Genomic DNA, 22021 nt, shown 5'->3' with positions numbered 1-22021 from the left:
AGTCAGCCAGAATATCAGGACGTGCCACCAATCACCTGTTACACATCGCCATCAGAACAACTGCCATCAGAACCACCACCATCAGAACCATCACTATCAGAAACATCGCTATCAGAACCATCGCCATCAAAACCACCACCATCAGAACCATCGCCATCAGAACCATCGCTATCAGAACCACCGCAATCAGAACCACTGCTATCAGAACCACCGCCATCAGAACCACTGCTATCAGAACCACCGCCATCAGAACCACTGCTATCAGAACCAGCGTCATCACACCACAGGACCTATCAGCACTCCACCACAGAACCTATCAGCACTCCACACCACAGGATGGAGCGACCACCGGGACGCAAAATGTAAAGCCCATCCGCCCATCATCAGGATCCCCAGAGCCATCTGTACACATCTGGAGAGAGGAAGACCTCTCACTCCTCAGACGCTCCTCAACCGCCCACTGTGACACCACTCAACCTCAACACCTCCATTACACCAAGACCCACCACAACATCAGGCCTCCACCAATGAGGGGCCCGGGGCCAAAATACATCGACCTCCGACCTCTTCCCTGGCCACCCCATCTGAACCCTGGCCGGCCCCCAGCAAGACAGGACCAGGACCTTCTTCAGTCCGACCCAGTCCAGGACAGCAGCTGGTCACCTTCTGTTCCTCATATCTCCTTGGTCCACTATCCATTCTTAATACTTGTTATTTCATGGTCAATTGTATGTAAATTGATGCATGCAGGTCTTTAAATGAACACAACCTTTCACCGATCTCCCAGCATTGTGTTTCATAGAGCATGGTACTATCAACAATGCTCATGCTTATAACTACTTATACAGAATTATGTTGTCACATAAAGTAGAGTATGGAAAAGGTGCATGCAACATTTTTTATAAGGGCATTTCATGCACACATTCACACACCGATGGCAGAGTGAACCCTGCAAGGCGACAGCCAGCTCTCCGGAAGCGGTTAGGGTTAGGTTTCTTGCTCAGGGCCACCTTGACGCTCAGATAGGAAGAGCCGGAGATTGAACTAGAAGCCTTCCGGTTACAAGTCAACCTGCTCTACCCCCTGAACTAAGCCAACCCTAGACATATAGAACATATAGAACCACAGATAGAATAAACTACAACACATGCACAATATGTAGTTCCATTCTCTCAATAGCAATACACTGTTAACTAGGACACTTTCCTGTCCTACCGAAGATACCTCTTGTTAGTATTACTCATATTTTGGTCGTTACCAAAAGCTTCAGGTGTCAAATTTTGTCAATTTAAAAGATCTAACGCCATCTTTGTCATTCCTTTACCGGTACCTGACCCTATAGGTCATGCAATTGCTAAAGCTTTCCTTTTCGCTGTTTTTGTTGCAAAGATTGTTTGCTGGTCTGTCATCCGCCAGACGTGTGATGCCAAATACATTCAATTCTATTGATCCTCTCCTGGTATTTCATCTACAACTTCACTGGTGGTTTGATGCTGCTCCTTTAGCACGGTAGTGTCTCTTTAAAGGAAGGGGGAGTGTGGAGCCCGGAGAGAGGAAGGAGATGAAGAGAAGGCACTAGAAACCGCCACCATGGACCCGTGAGCTCCACATCCACCACCGACATACGACTGGAACGTAAATGGCTTGTCACGCGACGCGGCTTCCCCGGCGAACGACGTGTGGATGTACCTTTCTCCTGCTCGCTCTCTTTTGAAATATTGCATCACATGACACATCATGGGAATACAGGAACAGGATTTCTCCTCCAAATCCGTCCACCCTTGCAACCTGGCTAAGCAGAGCAGCGGTTTTACTGCCTAATAGGTCCCTTCCTCACTCTTTACCTCCTTCCTCCCTCCCTCCCTCCCTCCCTCCCTCCCTCCCTCCCTCCCTCCATCCCTCCCTCCCTCCCTCCCTCCCTTCCTCCCTTCCTTCCTTCCTTCCTTCCCTCCCTCCTGTGATTCCATGGATTGCATAATTCAGTCTTACTACACCGGAGACATTTGGTACCTCCTCCTCGGGAAGTAGGCGAGGAGTGGAGGGAGGAGGAGGAGGAGGAGCAGGAGGAGGAGGAGGGGGGAGCAGCAGCTGTGTGGAAGCGGCCAGGAGAATAAGGGACTACGTTTCTCACCGTCCATATACTGCCTGCCCCGGCGCTAGCGCCCCCGCCACCCAGCCGTCTACCATGCCCCGCGCCGAGTCAGCGCAGACCCGCACGCGGTAGCGGAGAGCACCGAGGCAAGGGGCCGCGGAGCTAGGGGAGGGGGGGGGGGGGGGGTGGGAGGGGGGGGGGGGGAGAGAGAGAGAGAGAGAGAGAGCCAGAGAGAGAGAGAGAGGATAAGGATGCATTTTCAGCCGAGTGGATGCCGGATTCAGGGGAGATTCGGCGACGGCGGCAGCTAAAGGGACGCGCAACGGAGGCTAATTCAGCGGCGGTAGCGGCAGAAGCAGCGGAGCGCCCCGGGAGGCACGCAGCCCCTCGCTCTCCTCTCCTCCTCCTCCTCTCCGCTCCTCTTTCTCCGTCTCCCCTGCAGGACCATGCTGGCGTGAGTGATGAGGCTGTGCACAGGGACGCCAGGCCAGAGATGCGGCCTACTTCTTCTCCTGAGAGTCGGCCTCTCTGCCGCCACCAGATCTGTTGAGAACACGCTGCCACCGTCACATCATCAGCATCTTCTTTGGTAGGGGGGGCTGGGGGGGCTCGTTCTCCTCCGTGCTTCTGCTATTTGAATGGGTACCAAGAAAGAAAAGTGGGGGGTTGGAGTGTGTGTGTGAGTGTGGGGGCGGGGGGGGGGATGGAGGGGGAAGGAAAGGGGGGAGGAGGTTGGGGGGTGGGGGGACGGAGGCTGCTCTCTCCCTCTCTCACGCTCCTGCTCTGTGTTTTCAGCTGTACATCTGTAGTCATGGCAACCAGGTCCTGTTAATGGGTGTCATTTTTTTTTTCTGCCAACCTCCGTTTCTTTTCTCCTTCTCTGCATTCTGTTGCGTTTTACATGGATCATTGCAGCTGACACTGTTTGTTTTTATATCCAAAATATATTTGTAGTTGTTCTTTATTCCCGTGTAATTTTTCCGAGATTGCAATAAGATTTTCTGTCCTTGAATATCCCAAGGGGCGCATACGTCACCTCTTTCTGTTCCGTGGATATACCTTGTGTGAACAAGACAATAATGACCTATTTGTAAAAAACCAACACGCTATTTGTAAAAAAACATTGACTCCAGACCATACCGAATATGTTGTATTTTCTCCATTAATAAGATGGTTTATATCTTAAGCAGGTAAATGGTCTTTCATTGACAACAAAACATCACTGTATTTATGTCTGTGTGTCTGTATGTCTGTATGTCTGTATGTCTGTCATTATGTCTCTCTCTCTCTCTCTCTCTCTCTCTCTCTCTCTCTCTCTCTCTCTCTCTCTCTCTCTCTCTCTCTCTCTCTCTCTTTCTCTCTCTCCTCTGATTTGTCAAAATACTAAACAACAACTCATCAAACAGTAGTTATAGTGTAGTCTATAAATTCTACATTCTCTTGTCACTATGTGTGTGTGTCTGGGTCACCAGATCCACACGTATACTACATCATTTGTACATATCCTTAGAACCAATCCTTTATAAGTCACCTCTGTCACTATGCTTGTGTGTGTCTAGATCATCCGAACCACACTTTTTAATGTATCATTTGTACCAAACTTCTACGGCCGTGTCCTACATAACATTCTGTGTCACTGCGTGTGTGTGTCCAGGTCATCCCGCCGATCCAGGAGCATGAGAAGGATTCTGAGCTGCGATAGCAGATGTCTGGGTACAAGCGCATGCGGCGGCAGCACCAAAAGCAGCTGATCGCCCTGGAGAACCGGCTCAAGGCCGAGATGGACGAGCACCGGCTACGGCTGCAGAAGGAGCTGGAGACACACGCCAACAACACTTACATAGAGCTGGAGAGACTGGCCAAGCGGCACGTGGCTCAGACGGACAAGGAGGTGCGGGGGAACACCTCAGGGCTTGGTTGGGGTGGTTGGGGGCGCAGGTTCCACCACCACAGTGGTGCTCGTGGTGTCCGGGGCTGAGCAGGGTGTTCATACGGCGCTGTGTTTGGTGTTGTGTAACGCTCCTAGATGAAGGCGACGGCCGCGGAGGAGAGGAGGATCCAGCAACAGATCGTCGCGCAGCAGAAGAAAGAGCTCACCACCTTCCTGGAGAGCCAGAAGAAGGAGTACAGGCTTTGTAAAGACAAGATCAAAGACGTGCGTGACATATCACCGTAATACTATAGGTTTCAAAAGAACAGCAAACAAATCTCGAGAGTTGATCCGTTTTATGAAAAAAACGTCTCCTTAAAATATGGATTGCGTCTGTTGTTTCCTCAGGAGGTGACTCAAGACTCTGGGATACCCAAAGAGGAGAAGCTGGAGCATCTGTCCCGGCACAAAGAGACGATGCAGCGCTCCCAGGCGGAGGAGGAGTCCCACCTGCTGGGCCAGCAGAGGATGGTCTACGACCGGAGCTGTCGGGCCATCAAGCGACGCACGGTGGTCAAGAGGCACGAGTTTGAACAGGAGCAGATCAGAGAGGTATGGAGGTCCCATCTGAGATCTTTATAGAAGCTGCTGTTGGTATGGTTTGAGGGTTGGAATTAGACTGATTAGGAAAAAACAGAAGAGAGTACGATATTGTGACTAAACCAATGGGATTCAATGGGATTGACAGGCAAGATGGATTCCCCAAAAAAATCAGGGAAGAGATGATCTGACCGGTCAGAAATAAGCCAGGAGCAATCTAAAAAGTTCAATAAGTAGGCATGAGCAGTCAACCAGAACAGATATTCTCACTGCGCATTTAAGCTGACGAATAGCTGTATTAATTCAAACAGATTACACTCAATTTACAACTCTACAATCTAAACAAAAGTTGTTTATAGGTTCGTGTGAAGATGTGTGTAAGGTAAAGAATTATTCTATCTTAACTTTTGTAATTATAACAAGCCATGGCAAAAGTCTATCCTGTTAGAAATTGTCATTACAATATAGTTTCATGTCATCTACATACAAGTTATAAATGACACCAAATATAAGGATAATAATGCCAAATGTATGAGAGAACCAAACAGGAATGAAATTGTAATCTTGTGTGATGGAAAGTAAAGAGCTTTGCTACACAATTGTTGTGCTGATCAATTATGTTTTTTTGACACCCATATTGTGTCCATAAGTACCCCACTGCATACAGTTTTTGTGTGATTTAGATTGACATGAAAATTTTACTTTCCTCTTCCAGGAGCTGAACAAGAAGAGGATCCAGAAGGAGATGGAACACGCCTTGATGATACGACAGGACGAGTCCACCCAGGACCTAGAACGGAGGCAGCTACAGATGTTGCAGTCGCTACGGGCAGAGCTTGTCAGAATGCAACACCAGACAGAGCTTGAGAACCAAGAGGAGTACGACGGTCGTCGGGAGCGAGAACTACACAGAAAGCACACCTTGGAGCAGCGGCAGCAGCCCAGGAACCTAAAGGTGTGGCTTTCAACTTTAACTCTTTGGCTAGTGAATTGCAATCAGAGCTTTCAGTACCAAAAGGTTTAGCCAAGGAACCTCAACGTGAGGCTCTCAATTTTAGCGCTTTGGCTATTGAAATGTGTCCAGAGCTTTCAGTACCAATAGGTTTAGCCCAGGAACCTCAAGGTGTGGCCCTCAACTTTGTGCTTTAGCTAGTGAATTGTATTAAGAGCTTTCAGTAACATTAGGTTTAGCCCAGTAACCTCAAGGTGTGGCTCCCAGCTTAACGCTTTGGCTAGTGAATTCTATTCAGAGCTTTCAGTATCACTAGGTTCAGCCCAGGAACCTCAAGGTGTGGCTCTCAACTTTAGCGCCTTGGCTAGTGAATTTTATTTAGAGCCTTCAGTACAACTAGGTTTAGCCCAGGAACCTCAAGGTGTGGCTCTCAACATTAGCGCTTTTACAAGTGAATTGATTTTAGAGCTTTCAGTAACACAAGGTTAAGCCCAGGAACTTGAAGATATGGCTCCCAGCTTAACGCTTTGGCTAGTGAATTGTTTTTAGAGCTTTCAGTAACACTAGGTTAAGCCCAGGAACCTCAAGGTTTGGCTCTCAACTTTAGCGCTTTTGCTAATGAATTATATTCAGAGATTTCAGTGCCAACAGGTTAATTCCAGGAACCTCAAGGTTTGGTTACCAGCTTTAGCGCTTTGGCTAGTGAATTGTATTCAGAGCTTTCAGTTACACTAGGTTTATCCCAGGAACTTCAAAGCGTGGCTCAGAACTGAATCGCTTTGACTCGTGAATTTAGCACTTTCAGCATCATTAGTTTTTAGCAATTTAAGCACAGTCCAATGTGCTTTGATCAAGTAGAGTTGTTTCAAAATCTGTTGTTTTTTCATCAATAATTTTATCATATTTCTTTCAACATGATTTTACATGATCATCTTGATTGATAGTTCTTTACAGAACAGGTGGATTGTGACTTACTACCAATCTCTTTCCGCATGATGTCACGCACATTCCAAGCTGCCATCTTGGTGCTTAATAACCATTAGAAGGGACCGTTCACACCAGGTCTGAGTAGCCGTGATTACCACTTTCGAAACTGGATACACCGCTCATCACATGAGCTTGGTGTCTGAGCTTTAGGAACTTCCAGTTTATTTAATCTCATTATGTTTTGTTCATTTGACTTCATATTAGTAAATTCACATTATGCACATTTCTTTGTTTGAAATGTGCTCTTATAAGTCTTATATCAGGTGATTTTTGGTTCAAAGTAAGTTGAAAAAGGTTGAAAAGATAGCTTGAAACTGCAAATCTTTTATATTGTACCTTAATCCATCATGCATCATCAAGCCCAAATATATTATCAGCCCCCACCGAACATTTGTTAAGACTCAATTTAGCATACTTGCAATGGGGCCACACATCATCACAGTCCTTGCTTCCAAAGTCTCCAATATGCGAGCGTGTGAACGTGAAGGCGGCACATCAGATTCTTCATACTACTTTTTGTTCCAGAAGTTTTTTAACACAAAATACTAAGATAGTGGACTTTCACTTCTTGTTTTGAACTTAAGGTTGGGTTACCACCTTCCAATATGTAAATAGAGTCCTACACTTCATACACTTTCACACAGCAAATAGGAAATGTAATAGGCAAATAGGAGATGTAATCATATGAACATGGAGCTACTGAAAAAAAGAGGTCAAAAAAGTCATTGTCCTGTAGGTTGTGTGAACATAGCGGGTTTATTTTGTCTATTCGTTTTAAGGTGAGAATCTTTTTAGTTGGGCTTTCACAACAGCATGGTGGTACTCTCTTTGGTGGTTGAGACTAATTGTTCATTGACTATAAACAACGTGTTTTTCACAAATAATTGAACATTTTAAATATTGCCTCACATCAAAGATACCAATTTCAACATATACATTTAGACTCCTTTCCTAAATGAAGCCAAGAAACTACTTTCAGTCAACATTTCACAGAAGCTGGTTCTTTATTATTTATTATGCTAGCATCACTAAACCATTTCCAGGTTTAATCATAAATCCAATTTTCTTTGTGGATGTTAGCACAACAGGCTTGTATGAACATATTATACAGTATACAGTACATATACATAAAACATACATAAATACACTACGCAAACTATGCATGATTGGATCCTTGCATTCTGCCCCTAAAAACCCATAACCCAACTTCAGAATGATGGTCAAAGTTGTCAGATTCAACATGGTCGGGTATGGCACTGATGCTGATGTTTATCAGTGTTTGTCGGGCAGTCTGCAAGCACTTTACTAGACTGAAGCATGCACATAAAAAACACATGAACACGTGTCTCTCTGCTCATACCCATCTGCAAGATGCTGGAGATGCAGATCAAGAAGCAGTTCCAGGACACATGCAAAGTGCAGAACAAGCAGTACAAAGCTCTGAGGAACCACCAGCTGGAGGTGGCCCCTAAAGGGGACCACAGGGTCATCCTCAAGTCCCTGAAGGAGGAGCAGACGCGCAAGCTGGCTCTGCTGGCCGAGCAGTACGAGCACAGCATCAACGAGATGATGGCCTCGCAAACGGTATGAGATACCGATACCTTCGCTATCGGGGCCACCAAAACCTTGCAAATTGTCAAATTGTCCAAATAGTGTAGCGTTAGTAGGACAGCATTTAAAGAAGAATATATGTGATTGTTGATTTGTTGTTGAGAATTCATGATGTTGCGTCTAACACGAGCACATAGGATCCTGTCATGGGTGGCAGAACCACTGGAATAACGTATAAATATTAAATGTCAATGACAATAAACTTAAAGACTTCAAATTAAGGAATTCTTAAGGAGATTCAGACAACCAAATACAAAATATAGCTTTCTCAGAGGGTGATCGAAATACATCTGATATCTATCTAAGGACCCTCTAATCCACTGCGTTGCCTCCAAACAGCTCCCATGCTGTGCTGATGACCCGGTGTTCTCATTTGGTTTCGAAAAGTTTTCCCTTCTCCTTCCTGTTTCTCTAGATGCGTTTGGATGCAGAGCAGGAGACAGAATGCCAAGCTCTGAAACAGCAACTCCAGCAGGAAAAGGAGCTTCTGGACGCCTACCAGAGCAAGACCAAGTCACAGATAGAGAGCCAACATGAACGGGAGCAGCAGAAGCTTGAGCAGAAGATCGCCATACGCAGGGCCCACCTTGAACAGAAGGTGAGAAGGGGACGGAAAGATGGATAGGTGGATGGATGAATGGATTAATGTATAGATAGCTGGATGGCTAGGTAGATTGATGGAGGATGGATGGAGGATGGATGGATGGCTAGATAGATAGATAGATAGATAGATAGATAGATAGATAGATAGATAGATAGATAGATAGATAGATAGATAGATAGATAGATGGATGGATGGATGGATGGATGGATGGATGGATGGATGGATGGATGGATGGATGGATGGATGGATGGATGGATGAATGGGTGGGTGGGTGGGTGGGTAGGTAGGTAGGTAGGTAGGTAGGTAGGTAGGTAGGTAGGTAGGTAGGTAGGTAGGTAGGTAGGTAGGTAGGTAGATGGATGGATGGCTAGATAGATATCTACCTCATGTTGGAGACAGACCTCTTATGTACAGTGTTTCTCTTCCTTTGATGGTCACGATGTATTGAGCCACATGATTCCTCTAAAGTCCAAACCCGTTTCTGTTTGCAGATTGAAGAGGAGCTGGTCTCACTCCAGAAGGAACGTACTGAGCGGATAAAGCAGCTGTTTGAGCGCCAGGAAAGGGAATCGGATGGCTTTGATTCGGAAAGCTCTCGGCTCGGCTTTGGAAGCTTGAGATCCCTGGACTTCAAAGAGGACGACAGATGAAAGTGGATGTATCTTTACAGGACAACTGTGCCCAAGTTCTCACCCCTCCACGCCAACTTGACCTTAGTCTCCCCTCCCCTCCTCCCCCCAGGTCAAAACAAGCTGGATAACTGTCTGTCCTCGCTCTCTCTCTCCTTTAGGTATTGCATTTCCAAATCAATGTGTTACGTGCAATGGGAACTATTTTTGGTGAAACTTGAAGAGGGGAAAGAAAAAAAACAACCAAAAGATTCTACATCCTGTCAATAAAATCCAACGTAGTGTAATGGTGTAAACTCATCACGTAGAGTTGGACACAACAAAATCAAATCACAATATCTTACAAGACTTTTCCCCCTGCGCCATTTCTCCTCCTCCTTTTTGGTAAGGAATTGAATGAATTCAGGAACAATTTTAGTAAAGATGGGCACTTTGATATATATTTAAGTTTGTACCCATTATGTTAGTATGATGTATGATGCATAATGCATACGTGACATTGGGGGGCGTTGCCGTTGTGGAATGTTTGCTAGGGGTCCGCCGTGGTTGGCTGGCCTTAGGTTTCTCAGAATGTGATTGGTGAATGGTACAGGGGTCGCTGGATTAGTTCGGAGCATTTGTTTTGTTTTGTTTTTAGATGCTTTCTTATCATTTTCCGTTGTGCTTTTACATGCAGTAATCTGTAGTGCCACCTATTTTAAGCAAACTCTTATACTCTCATGGTTTTGTTCACGTCGAAAGAATTGGCATTAGTTGAATCCACTCATTTATCTTATCACAGTTGAAGACCCCACTTGGTAAAACTGCTTATTATTGCATGCACTTTAAGGACAAATTCAGGTTGTGAAGTAAAGCATGGATCTGTCTGATCTAATTTTAGCTGTTTGTAAATAAAAGTGGTCATTACCTTTTTGTTTCAAGCATATGGATACAAGACATTAGCGCCATATTTGATATGATAATTTCACAAATGCCTTTATTTATGTTGTGCCTATGAAGCAAATTTGAGTTATTTAAATATGTAGGTTTTGTATATACATATATATTTCTATATATATATATACATACATACATATATATAAATATACATGTATTTATTTGTTTATATATATATATATATATATGTATAGTTTTACAAGTCCGGCACCTTTTTGTTTCATCCAAATTTGTGAATCATTTAATGTTCACTAATCCAAGGTCTTGTAAAGGAAAAAAGGTGAGAATTGTGCTGTATAACTTTTGATATGAATATTTGTACATGAGAATATAGCTAGAACATACAGAGGCAATGGTCAATTACTGACATCGAAACTTAATATAACAAAGTTTTGTTTTCTTACAATATAGAAATATGGTCATGCGGTAGCAGAACATCCTACATAGCCTACATGCTACGGTCAACCGACTGGACTTTATCAGATTGTATGATACTGTCACAAACCACAGGCTTTCTTTAAAGTACAATGATCTCTGCAAGGTCTCTGATTCTACTCTATTTAACCTAATAAATGGCTGGTCTGGGTTGCATTTGATTAAAGAGTGTGCCAGTGACCAAGTTGATAATCTCTGCAATGTTGATGGATATCATTGAACAGATTGCACAACGTTTCCATCCTACTCGATGGAGAGATGAATGTTTGGTGCTTGATTTATAATAACACCATTAGCCTTTCTAGTCTTTTGTCCTAGAGAGAAGACTATAATAATTTAATGTTCACAGGTTTTACAACATGGGAAAGATAAAACCCTTTGATACCCCTCATAAATTAATACTTCAGTCAGTTTTTTGTTTTGTTTAATTATTGTTTTGTCGGCGTGTCATAGGTTTGTGACACTCTGAGATTATCCCTTGCAATGAATCCCTCTAAGAATGACATGTATGTATGGAAAAGAATAAATACTATTTTATCACAGGTCAGTTTGATGCAATGTGTAATGTAGTGGTCTTGAACATGGGTCTCCTGGACCTCCTGTTTTAAATAGAAACTTGAATAAATATTTAACATTTTTCCTGACATGAGTACAATAGAGTTAACAGAGACATGGTTTGATTCAATGAAACAAATGAAGTTCACAAGTTGTCTACCTTTAGAATTTCTCTAGATAAAATCTAAACATTGTATTTTTCAGTTTTCTTTTTAGACCTCCACAATCTCGGTTTAGGAGAAGCCAAAATTACATTTACGTATTTTAGTTGTTTACCCCTTAAATGGGATGTTTGAGGTTGTTTTATGAGCAGTATAGACATTTATTGCAGTTTAAAATGTGTGTATAGCTGTTTGGCAAATTTTTTAACAAAAGATGAGCCTTTTAAAGTTTCTTTCACAGGAAGGCATACTGTTTATGTTCTATGGTGTGTGTGTGTGTGTGTGTGTGTGTGTGTGTGTGTGTGTGTGTGTGTGTGTGTGTGTGTGTGTGTGTGTGTGTGTGTGTGTGTGTGTGTGTGTGTGTGTGTGCAGGGTCCTACATGTGTTGTTCTTTCATTTGAGACTGTTTCAGAACTGTCATGAGCCGAACATTTGTGTAACTTTAAGTTATCACAAAACACGTATTTCACAAGATCTTTCTCAAACCTACAAATAAACCATTTTCTGTGCAGTCAGACAAAATAAAGAGAGTCTGTTGGAATAAGGCACCCTTAGGTCTCACACTTCTCAGAGTTTACGGTTGAATCTATTTTATATGCATCTAAGTTTTGTTATTGGTGTTCGTTGTAAATGTTGTGGTCTCAGTTGAGGGAAAAACCCAGTGTTGACCTCACCGTGTTCTGCCTCAGCCTTCTCTGATTTTAGAGTGTAAATTCTTTGCACAAAGATTTCCATTCCCACCATGACGTTATGTTTCTCATCGACAAAAGTTCAAGTGAAGTGCTTGTTCAGCAGCTGGAAGGTCCCCGGATTAGGTGGTGAAATGACACCGGTTGCTTGTGGTTCTTCCTTGCTGGACTCATTTCAAAATAAGTTAGTCATGGTGTTGCATGGCAATGCTGCGTGAGCGTCACAACGCCACAACACACTGCTTTAATTAGTCGATTTGGGCTAAAGTGACATAGACTGCATTGTCTTCTTAATGATTCCCTGAAATAATTTTTTTGGACAATTTTTTGTTCCCATAGTGAAATCATAGTTTTGGTAACCGATCAATGATCCGCAGATTTGAGATTTGCTAATAAAATTCACACAACCCAATGTCTGCAAGAACTTAATGGAAGAATTAGGAATAATCCGCTTTGAAAAGAGTGAACAATTAAAATGTGCAACATCTGGGTTTTGTCGCTGTCACAGTTGTAGTAAATGTAGGTGTCTGGTAATTTGGACGAGGCTATGTGGGCCCAGAACTGACAGAAAACCATTCAACCCTGACTTCTTTTGGCCTTGTGTTTGTAACATTTTTAATGAACCATCCCCATCCCAAGCAGCTTTTACGGTTTTAGTATGTTGGTTTGAAGTTAGCATGATTATAAAGCATCAAATAAACTAAAGAAACTGCTACTGAAGGTTATGTAGGTCAAACCATTGTATCTACAATAAAATGAGCACTAGGCGAAAAATTGTCTTGTATGCGAAAATGTTTACTTTCTTACAGTAAGAAAGTACAAGAATGTTGACTTCTCTTATTTATGATTGGTCAAATTGAGAGTGTTTCAACTTACCAATTAACACTTACTTGTGTTAATTGTATATCATATTATTCCAGTGTTTGAACTTGTGAGCTCAAGGAGTTATTTGAGCCTACAGTACCTACACTACCTGATTTCTGAAATGAAAAACCAGGACATTAGTGGTTTGGCATTCCATTTATCAACTTTCACCGTCCTGCTTGAATATGAAGTAATATCACCCCCAGTTAGCAAGCTCAAGCATTTGAAATTCGTGCCTGATTTTCATCTATTTTCACATGCAACATGTAAAACACTCATACATTTTTCAGATAAAGATAAATAGTATTGTACAGCATACAGATTCAACTATTCATTAAACAATCTGTATGCAATGACTATTACATCTTCAACCATGAGCTCGCAGTATTTTTTTTGATGTGCAAATTTAGAGCAAAGAATTGTGTCAGACACAAAGGGGGAAATTCTGCGAAATGTGGTTGCCTCATAAAAAAACACGTCATTTCCTCTTCGGACAAATGTGTGGTTTCTGCCTTTAAAAGTATTTAAGGACAGTGACAACGACAAGTGTACATTTGGTTTCTGAGACTGTGTGAGGAATGATTGGACATATGTATTTCCCACTGTTATTACAACCAACAAGTAAGGACTTTACGCTACATTATATGATCACAGCTGTATTGTTATCATATACTAGAGATAGGAAACAATTCGAAAATATTACACCTGCTGTCAGATCATCATGTTATTTGTTATACGATCCATTTCATTTAAATTTGTGAATATGATTCTATGCACATTATTCTGAAATCCTTTTGCACCAGTAGTGCAATACTTCTAGAAGTTTGTTTGTAATTATTTCTAGTTGTTTTTGTGATATTCTATTAGTTAATCACAACAGTGCTTTTCAGGTTTGTTTTTGACATTATTATGTACTTGTGTCCCCACTAGAGTCTTTCCCATCAGCACTGCTCTCTTTACTGTTGGTCATGGCCGTCCACTCATCGCGGACCGTCTCGCTGAGCCGAAGCCAGAACTGCGGCACTCCCCTCCAGCAGTCTCTGAAGCTAACGCGACTCATACACAAGGAGTCCGTGGAGCTCATCCGCACATACGTGAGTCCAGACGCCAACCAGATGCATGTCAATGTTCTGTCTCCTATACAGTTGCTGTGTATATTATATACGTATTTGTTGCATTTTTTTTATACTGCTTCCAGGCCATGGTTTGAGAGGGCAGCACGGGCACGACTTCATCAAACGCTGACAACGTTTAGGTTGAATTTTGCATGGGATCCCACTTTGACTCTCCCCTCTATCGCCTCCTCCAGAAGGCCAGCCAAGGGGCGATGTCGGAACTCTTCTGCAAGTCCTCCAGCAGCGAGGTCCCCCAGCCCAAGATCTCCGGCCTGGAGCCCTCGGAGCGGCTGCTGAGCGTCTCCTCCATCCTGCAGTCCTTCCTGCCCCACCTCCAGCGGGTGCTGGAGCAGCAGACGGACCTGCAGTCGCCCTCCAGCCGGCTGCTGACGGAGCTGAGCAACGTGAGGAACCGCAGCGCCAGCCTGGCCTCAGTCATCAGCTGCCTCTATCAGAACCTCTTCCCCAACCTGCCGGCCCCCGAGCCGGCCGGGGGCCCCACGCAGATGCCCCCGCCGCAGAACATCTTCCAGCAGAAGGTCTACGGCTGCGTGGTCCTGCGGCGGTTCAAGGATTTCCTCCTGAACGTGGCCCGGGAGCTGAGGACTTTGAAGAGCCGCGTGTGCAGGATGCCCCCGGCTAACACCCTCTTCTGAAGAGGAGCGGGGAAAAGGATGGAGAGGCTGCTGAAACGTGGTTCAGTGTTTCACGTTCAAAGGACTTGTGTGAGTCTCAAGGTGGCTGGCACATCGGTTGTTTTCTTATTGCAAAGGATATGTATTTATCGTATTTATTATTTATTTCCACGTTTTGTGGAGGTCAAATGTGTAATGGCAGAGGTTGCGTGATCATTGTAATTAGACTATGATTGTCCACAAATCTCCAAATGTATTGGAGATGTGTATGGCTTCTTGATGACACTGATCTGAACTTTTGTTACAATCACACTGTGCAGAATCACCCAAAAGCAAACAATGAAAAGGACAGAAAGGCAAACATGGACTATGGAGAAATTTAGGCGTCAGCTTTTCTAAATCAACTAATCAATGTTTTCTGTAAATGACCAAGCCTAACTGGGAGCGTTGATACAGCAAACACAAAAGGGGACGTTATTGTGGAGCCACTGGTTGCTGTTAAAGCTTTGTCCTGTGCAGTAACGGCCCAGAAGTGGACACAAGTCACTAAACTAAACAGGGAGGTGATGGAGGTGTGACAGCAGCTCTCAGTGACACATGTCCTGAAGACATGAAGAGGCAGATAGTCACATAGGAAAGAGTTTGTGAAACAGTCTGTTGTCTGGCCAGTCACAAGGCACTGTGTGCGTGTGTGTGTGTCTGTGACCTGTTTGTCTGTGTGTGTGTGTGTGTGGGTGTTCAGTGTGGTTCAGTGGATGTGGATGGAGCATAGTTCACAGATATGTATGGGCATGTTCATTGGAATAAGAATGACACTGTGGGTGTATGTAGGCCTGTAAAGAGGAAGTACGGAATGGGTTGGGATTTTTAGCATCCAAGAACCTTATTTAAAAAAATATTTTATTTATAAAACATTGAAAATATTATTGTAATAAATTAAAGTTGAACTATTGAATTGTTTGTAATTTCCCTTTACCCTCTTCTCTCTGAGGTCATTGAAGCAGAAAACTGGAAGTATACAAGCAATTGGCTCTGGGTCATAAATCAAGTTTCCTGTTTTTGTAAAGTAGGACTTGGTTTTTATTTAGAACAAGAGCAAAGGCTATGTCTAGTCTGTGGAACAAGCATCACACTCACACCATCAATCAAAACAATAAATACAACTTGTAACATTTTGGTATCTAGGATAGCAGTAAATTATCAATCGACTACAGAGTAGGTTGTATTCAAAAACGGACATATTTTCAATATGCAGGAGGGAAAAGGAAGTTCTAATTGTTTATTGATTTGATCATTGAATATGTTTGCCATTGTGTCTCATTATTTTATGACTCATAATAAACCTCATGTAAGGACACACACCATGCCAAGATCCACCCAAGATTACGTTTTCTCAAAGGGCAACCAAAGCGCAACTCAACTAAAGTAAAAATGTTTGTTTCTTTATTTCAGTAATTTAATCCTGGGTGACCTTGGAAAGGTTTTAAATGTAATAAGACCAAATCCTAAACCAGGTTGACCCCAACACGTTGTCTAAACCAACAGGTTTATATGTAACCGAGAGCATGGAGGGAATGTGTCTGCACATCAAAATATGAGGGCAGGATGGGGAGATAATTGCCTTTAGTTAATAGAAAGACATTCGCTTGGATTCAAGAACTGTTTACTAGGGTTCTGAGGTACATTTGTTTTAACTTTTACTTCAGTATGAGCTTGTGAGTATCTTTCACCACTGCTTCACCGTGTTCATATAGGTTAATATAGAAAGTATAAAAAATTATACAAAAACAATAATGTATTTTACAATGTATTGTTACAATGCAGTCCATGCTCTAGTTTCCTATGTTGTAAGCAGCCGAACATTGGAGTGGCTAAAAGGTCGTTACTAACAAGCCCGCTGAAATAGGAGGTCTGATTCAGCACACACTCGTATGCTGGAGTCAGTTAGGAGTCACGTCGTTAAATAAATTAAACATCTGCATGTTTACAAAGTGCCGACTGGAACTTAAACAAAGGCCCCGCGCAGTGGACCTGTATTGCAAACAGTGACTTAGTAACACAATCCAACTAGTGCCGATTTCATTTTCTACATGCTCTCGGTTTACCCCACTGCTCTGAGAGCGAGGTGACCCAGATGACTGGAAAAAGCTTCCTGCGGCTTCTACGTTATACATCCTTCCTCTTTTTAGAATTCTTCAGAATTCCTCAGAAGCTGAATTCTAGAGAGGCTTTTTGTAAGGTTTTCTTTTCTCATGGTTTAACTTCCTGTTGCATACAGTATGAGTGACTAATTAAGGATGTATGACATCACCCGAAATGAGGGACATGGAGGCCTTGACTTTCATTCACTCAATGTTTAATTGTGAAAGTGTGAGTAATTGTCATCATATTGGAGGCACGTGCAAAGATTATTAGATAAAAAGTGGCATTATTGGGCTGCTATTGAAACACATGAAAAGGTATGAAATATATGCATTCATATTCATACAAAAGTGTGTCATCATCATTAACACATCCCTGATTATCGTAGGTTTGACATTCATAGGATGTTTGAGCATCCATATTTGCATGCACAGGGAGATACACTTAGTACCTCTGTACCATTATTGCTTACTGACAGACTGATTGTTAAATAAGGGCTTTGTTTGTGTACAATATTACGGACAATCATGCTGAACATAGTGTCGAAAACCTGTGTTCCTGCATAGTAATCTAAACATGAATTAAGACAAAGGCATATACGGGATATATTCTTATAGTGCACATAATCAACCTCTATCAAGGCAATATTATAGCAAACTACTCAACAAAGGTTCTAAAATATGATGCTAAACTACTCGCCTTGGAACCAGACAAATCTACAAGCTCATGTGTGTCTTAGGAGCTCTGGGGCGAATGTGTCTGGCTCCACATCCGCTCAGACAGATTTCCAGCAAACCAGAACCGGATCGGGCCAATCACAACCGTTTATCTAATTTGGGGGCGGGTTTAATACGATGACTAGACAGAGGAGCACCTTATGAGAGTGCCGCTGAGGAATTTTCAGAAACCACCAGGATGGATGCCGCTGATGTGCCACACGTTGGGTGGCTCTGAAAGGTCGTAGGTCTATCCAGCCGCATCAAGAGGCCTTTTGGTCCACGGCCGTTGAAAACGAAATTGAACGGAGAGGTCTCAGGCTGCTAAACAACCAAAGTATAATAAAAAAAAAAAAACTCATAACATCAAAGTAGTGCACGTTTATGTGATGTGTACACGTCACTTGCACAGCGTGGTCGTGTCCATGTTCATGAAGCGGATGTTCATCCTGGATTCAACTTCAAATTCTTTCAGTAGCTAAAAGCAGAACATGTTAGTTAGTAGGATTTATTTGAAGGAGGCGAGTGAAACATTTCCAGTGAATGTGACGCAAGTCATGTTTTAAAGGAGCCGCAGATAAGATTTAAGGGATATTATTTCAGTATAGTAATATAGGAACGGCATATCCAGTTATTAGTGAGTGAAATGCGCTAGGCGAATATCTGTTTTGAGTTGACTGCGCCTGCCAATGTGAGCCAGTTTCGGTTTTAGACCAAGCCCAGCCTATTTCTGACCAATCAGGGCATCTCTTCCATGAATGTTGAGTTTTCAAATGTCGCAGTTTTCTGCCCGCTCTCTCATTTAAACTCTTTAATATTACCTACAGCAGCTTTGATAAAACGAGTACACAAAACGACAAAATCAGGCTACTGACCTTATTAAAATGCTCAAATGTGATTCCCTCGTAAAACTCATCGGGTTCCTGTGTGTGGAAAATAAAATAAAAAGGTATCAGACAGTAAATCAAAGTGGATGTGGATGGATAGAGTTGGAATCACACAGTTAAAAACAACGTCATCGTACCATGTGATAGGGCTGGGCGATATGGAAAGATGTGTTAATAAGATAATCATGGGGAATTTTACAAAAGGTCTATAAATATCCCAGTATGCTTCAGAGTTTAAAATAACATTCTGAACAGTCCATCTCAGGGTCTTGACATTGAGATATAAACCTTTAAAAGGACGGTACAGGACTTTTCAAATCTACTATTTTAATCATTTTAAGGGCATCTCTTCTCATCATGATGAACTATGAATGAGACTATAAAAGTAGGCATGACAATTTGTCAGTATCTTCCTTTTGTGATGACGCAACATACAGACAATAAACAATCACTTTGAATGATTGTTCTGCCATGTGACTCATAAATGATGGGCCGGGCCCACCATGTGACTCATAAATGATTGGCCACCCCTACCATGTGCCCTTGCATAATTGGCCAGCCCTACCATGTGACCCATGGAGATGCTTGCCACCTCAAGCATTGCAGCGTCTGCGATGCCTTTGGCCGTTTCTTTTCCCAGAGCGCCGCTACGAGACAGCAGCTCCTCGACCACCTAGCCAAGCGGACAAATGGTTAGCATTGTACGTTAAAAAGTGCTATAGGGAAGATCCAACCATTTCTGACCAATAGGGTTGTCTTGGTTTGGTGGTATCCCTCTTGCCTGTTAACCACATGTAGTGAAATGCAACATTTCTCAATTTCACTACTCCAAATTAAATACTGCAAAAAACTGTCAAATAGGAGCCGTTTTGTCATATGTCATCAAAATACCTATCTTAAAGGTTTGAAAGTGTTTTAACATGTGTTATTCCTTTAAATCTAGCTTTAAAACCAGACAACAACAGCCCGAAGGTCTGTCGCTGAAGCTGCTGTATATGAGCAGTACAGTAAGCCCACAGTTGAAAGTATATGGATGTTTTCTCGAAAAACCAACAAAAGACTGTTGATTTGTAAGAAGTCCAACACAGGAGAGTGGAGAAAACGGTTATCTATTTTGAAGTCTATTGGTTGACTTGTTGCCGTTATGCATTGCAGCCAACACAAGCTACTGATACTATGTGCAAAGAGGGACCATCCGCATTGTGATTGACTGTTGTACAGGCAGAGGGGGAGGGTCGGCGAGGTTAGAGAGATTGGTTTGCGACCTTGAAGCAGGAGAGAAAATGAATCCCCCAACATGAGGTCCCACGGAGCCACGGATCAATACAGCCACTAGAATCCCCCCCCCCCCCCCGGTTGTAACAACGGCAGAGAACAATGCTCAGGTGTCCCATCCTGCAGGCTGATAGTAAGAATACAATCACCCTGATGCAACATTGTTTACATGGTGGTGAGGGATTACAACGGAGGTGTAGAGTATGGGCGTGGCTGGAGGTAATCCACCACGGCCACGCTGCACTGTGTTGTGTTGTAGCCTTACGTGTCTGTACTCCTCGAGGGTGATGGTGCCGTCGTTGTCCGTATCGTGCATGTTGAACAGAACTGCATAAATTGGGGGTCAGAGAGGGCAGCTATGTTATGAACGGCACGACGACAAACACAAGGGGGTGGAAACACAAAGGTGGATCTGGCTTGGGGGAGGGGGTGGTGAATGGGGTCTTCTAGGGAGAGAGAGGGGTCTCACATCGGAGTTTCTCCGTGCGGATGACCTCTTTCTGCTCGTCGTCCAGGCGTATGGATGGCGGTCTGAAGTGGGACATGACCAACAAGAACTCCCCGAAGCCGATCTCATGCACCGTGCCAACGGCGTCAGTCTGCCGGAAATTTCTACACGCGCGGGCACACAGACAGACAGACAGACACACTAGGTTGTTGAGCGTCGGCCAATACGCACATTATACGTCACTCTCCACTGCTACATGTTTACTATTACACACGTTACTGTAATATTTTACTATTGTTTATTCTATAGTATGCTAGCAAAAATAGTGCTATAAATGGTAAATACTATAGGCATATAGTACAGTACATAGTCATTATTTGAACTACAGCTTCGATGATAAAGGTATCAGGTATTACAAAGTCATTGCTGTACCTCCTGTCAAAGAAAGCCTCTATGATCTCGGATCTGATGGGATTGCAAAGCAGATCCGGAATCGTGTTGAAATCTTCTCTCCTGGTGAACAAAACCCAACAGGATTTAGGGAGTGGTTGTACTGCATAATCATATGCAACTGCTCAGATCTTAAACCGGTTTGTCAATTCAGACAAACTGAAGAACTATTTCAACAAGTAGGCTGCAATGAGAGGCGACAATTGAAATGAGAGGCGACATTAAACAATACAGAATACAGCAGGGCAGTGGGGGTATATAGGTAACCTAACACTGTAGTTCACCTCAGAGTTTCTCCATTGTTGCTCAGCTGCTTGAATCTTTTGTGTAGAATTCCGATCTGTTCGAAGGAAACTAGCAGGGGAGATAAAACACCATCACAGCATTGCCAATATGGTAAAGTAAACAAAGTCTGATTTGAATGGGAAGAGGACATTTGCGTTGGCCTACATGCAGGTCATATAGGTGTGAGCGTAGTTTCTATGAAAGGAGGTTGGCGCTGCCCATGGAAACTTTTATCAGAGCTAGACCATTGACCAACATTATCTTTGGCACTTTCAGGTAAAACATGTCGAGGCAAGCGGTACACTTATTAAGATGGCAGTTGAATTGTGTCGAACGCATATGCAATGAGTCCTGTGGCTTTATCTGTCCAACTTGTGCTTAAATTAAACATAAAGCACTCAAATAGGTCGGTTCCTCTTAAAGACATGCAAAGCACCCGCGTCGTTCATGTAGCAGTGTCCTTTTAATCAGCAGGCCTATATAAGTATTTGTCCGCATACTCACATCCTGTTTTCTCCGCCAGACCAACGTATTGGGGTTCATCAGGTAAGGAATTTAGAGCCCCCATAATTGAATAAAATAAAAGATGTCTCTGAAGTCAGATGTGTGCCAGACTGAAGAAGAAACCCCGGACCGGGTACTTAAAGAAACCCGGAATAAACAGCGGGGAATCTCCCCAACAATGTTGTGTTTCGGTTCGATTTCCTGAAGTCTTCAGTTTTGTATCATACCAGACAACTGTGACATCTGCGTGCGTTGCGCCTCCTCCCCTAGTCCGTCTAAATGCGCATCATCTGCAGGTAGCGTCTACTTCCGCAACCTGGTCTCTCCTGTCGCACCAGCGTTGGTCCAACCGGCGTGAACCTGTGGATGCATTATTGATGTGCTACTGTTCATTTATTCATCCACTGATGTCTACTTTCAAACGCCAGAGGGCTTTGCAAATGTGGTACTATTTGGTCGCCTCTTTCTATTTGTAGACCTACTATCGTTAAAAAATGATAGGCTATTTTTAGAATAAGCAATGTAAGGCCTATTAAGTAGCAGCAATGGTAGTGGTGCAAGGCCTGTGCTGTTAGTATT

General features: G+C 43.2%; 3 protein-coding genes across 6 annotated transcripts; 2 read left to right on the top strand and 1 right to left on the bottom strand.

Annotated features, from left to right (window-relative positions):
• The first annotated feature begins 2294 nt into the window (after positions 1-2294).
• Positions 2295-11263, top strand: taok3b (TAO kinase 3b). Its single transcript, XM_030355206.1, has 8 exons — positions 2295-2681; positions 3747-3983; positions 4119-4247; positions 4371-4574; positions 5278-5517; positions 7873-8085; positions 8528-8710; positions 9208-11263. Exons 2-8 carry the CDS (start codon positions 3798-3800, stop codon positions 9364-9366), a joined length of 1314 nt encoding a protein of 437 aa, XP_030211066.1. The 5' UTR covers positions 2295-2681; positions 3747-3797; the 3' UTR covers positions 9367-11263.
• Positions 11264-13502: 2239 nt separating this feature from the next.
• Positions 13503-16099, top strand: m17 (IL-6 subfamily cytokine M17). 2 transcript variants are annotated; one of them, XM_030354427.1, is made up of 3 exons: positions 13503-13606; positions 13916-14079; positions 14298-16099. In XM_030354427.1, exons 1-3 carry the CDS (start codon positions 13564-13566, stop codon positions 14754-14756), a joined length of 666 nt encoding a protein of 221 aa, XP_030210287.1. In that variant the 5' UTR covers positions 13503-13563; the 3' UTR covers positions 14757-16099. The 2 variants fall into 2 exon arrangements, with proteins under 2 accessions (XP_030210287.1, XP_030210285.1); XM_030354425.1 differs by having other exon boundaries at positions 14295-16099.
• A 975-nt stretch (positions 16100-17074) lies between these two features.
• On the bottom strand, positions 17075-21821 carry tescb (tescalcin b). Of its 3 annotated transcripts, none has more exons than XM_030354429.1 (8): positions 21670-21821; positions 20938-21007; positions 20636-20716; positions 20225-20367; positions 20021-20082; positions 19046-19153; positions 18469-18516; positions 17075-18071 (listed from the first exon to the last, which is right to left on the bottom strand). In XM_030354429.1, exons 1-8 carry the CDS (start codon positions 21683-21685, stop codon positions 17994-17996), a joined length of 606 nt encoding a protein of 201 aa, XP_030210289.1. In that variant the 5' UTR covers positions 21686-21821; the 3' UTR covers positions 17075-17993. The 3 variants fall into 3 exon arrangements, with proteins under 3 accessions (XP_030210289.1, XP_030210288.1, XP_030210290.1); XM_030354428.1 differs by having other exon boundaries at positions 21443-21802; XM_030354430.1 differs by lacking the exon at positions 19046-19153 and having other exon boundaries at positions 21443-21808.
• Between the last annotated feature and the right edge of the window lie 200 nt (positions 21822-22021).

Source organism: Gadus morhua, chromosome 4 (genome assembly GCF_902167405.1).
Source record: "Gadus morhua chromosome 4, gadMor3.0, whole genome shotgun sequence".
NCBI lineage: Eukaryota > Metazoa > Chordata > Actinopteri > Gadiformes > Gadidae > Gadus > Gadus morhua.
This window is presented reverse-complemented; position numbering and strand designations above follow the sequence as displayed.

What these genes read in the sequence shown, in the direction of transcription:
- taok3b (XM_030355206.1), top strand. Translation starts at nt 3,798, where the DNA reads ATGTCTGGGTACAAGCGCATGCGGCGGCAGCACCAAAAGCAGCTGATC. An exon ending in AACAGGAGCAGATCAGAGAG is followed by an intron (nt 4,575 to 5,277) that starts GTATGGAGGTCC and finishes TTCCTCTTCCAG; the next exon opens with GAGCTGAACAAGAAGAGGAT. An exon ending in AGATGATGGCCTCGCAAACG is followed by an intron (nt 8,086 to 8,527) that starts GTATGAGATACC and finishes CTGTTTCTCTAG; the next exon opens with ATGCGTTTGGATGCAGAGCA.
- m17 (XM_030354425.1), top strand. Translation starts at nt 13,564, where the DNA reads ATGATTGGACATATGTATTTCCCACTGTTATTACAACCAACAA. An exon ending in ACTGTTATTACAACCAACAA is followed by an intron (nt 13,607 to 13,915) that starts GTAAGGACTTTA and finishes TGTCCCCACTAG; the next exon opens with AGTCTTTCCCATCAGCACTG. An exon ending in TGGAGCTCATCCGCACATAC is followed by an intron (nt 14,080 to 14,294) that starts GTGAGTCCAGAC and finishes CGCCTCCTCCAG; the next exon opens with AAGGCCAGCCAAGGGGCGAT.
- tescb (XM_030354428.1), bottom strand. Translation starts at nt 21,506, where the DNA reads ATGGGGGCTCTAAATTCCTTACCTGATGAACCCCAATACGTTGGTCTG. An exon ending in TCTGGCGGAGAAAACAGGAT is followed by an intron (nt 21,008 to 21,442) that starts GTGAGTATGCGG and finishes CTCCCCTGCTAG; the next exon opens with TTTCCTTCGAACAGATCGGA. An exon ending in CCCTCGAGGAGTACAGACAC is followed by an intron (nt 19,154 to 20,020) that starts GTAAGGCTACAA and finishes CCGCTTGGCTAG; the next exon opens with GTGGTCGAGGAGCTGCTGTC.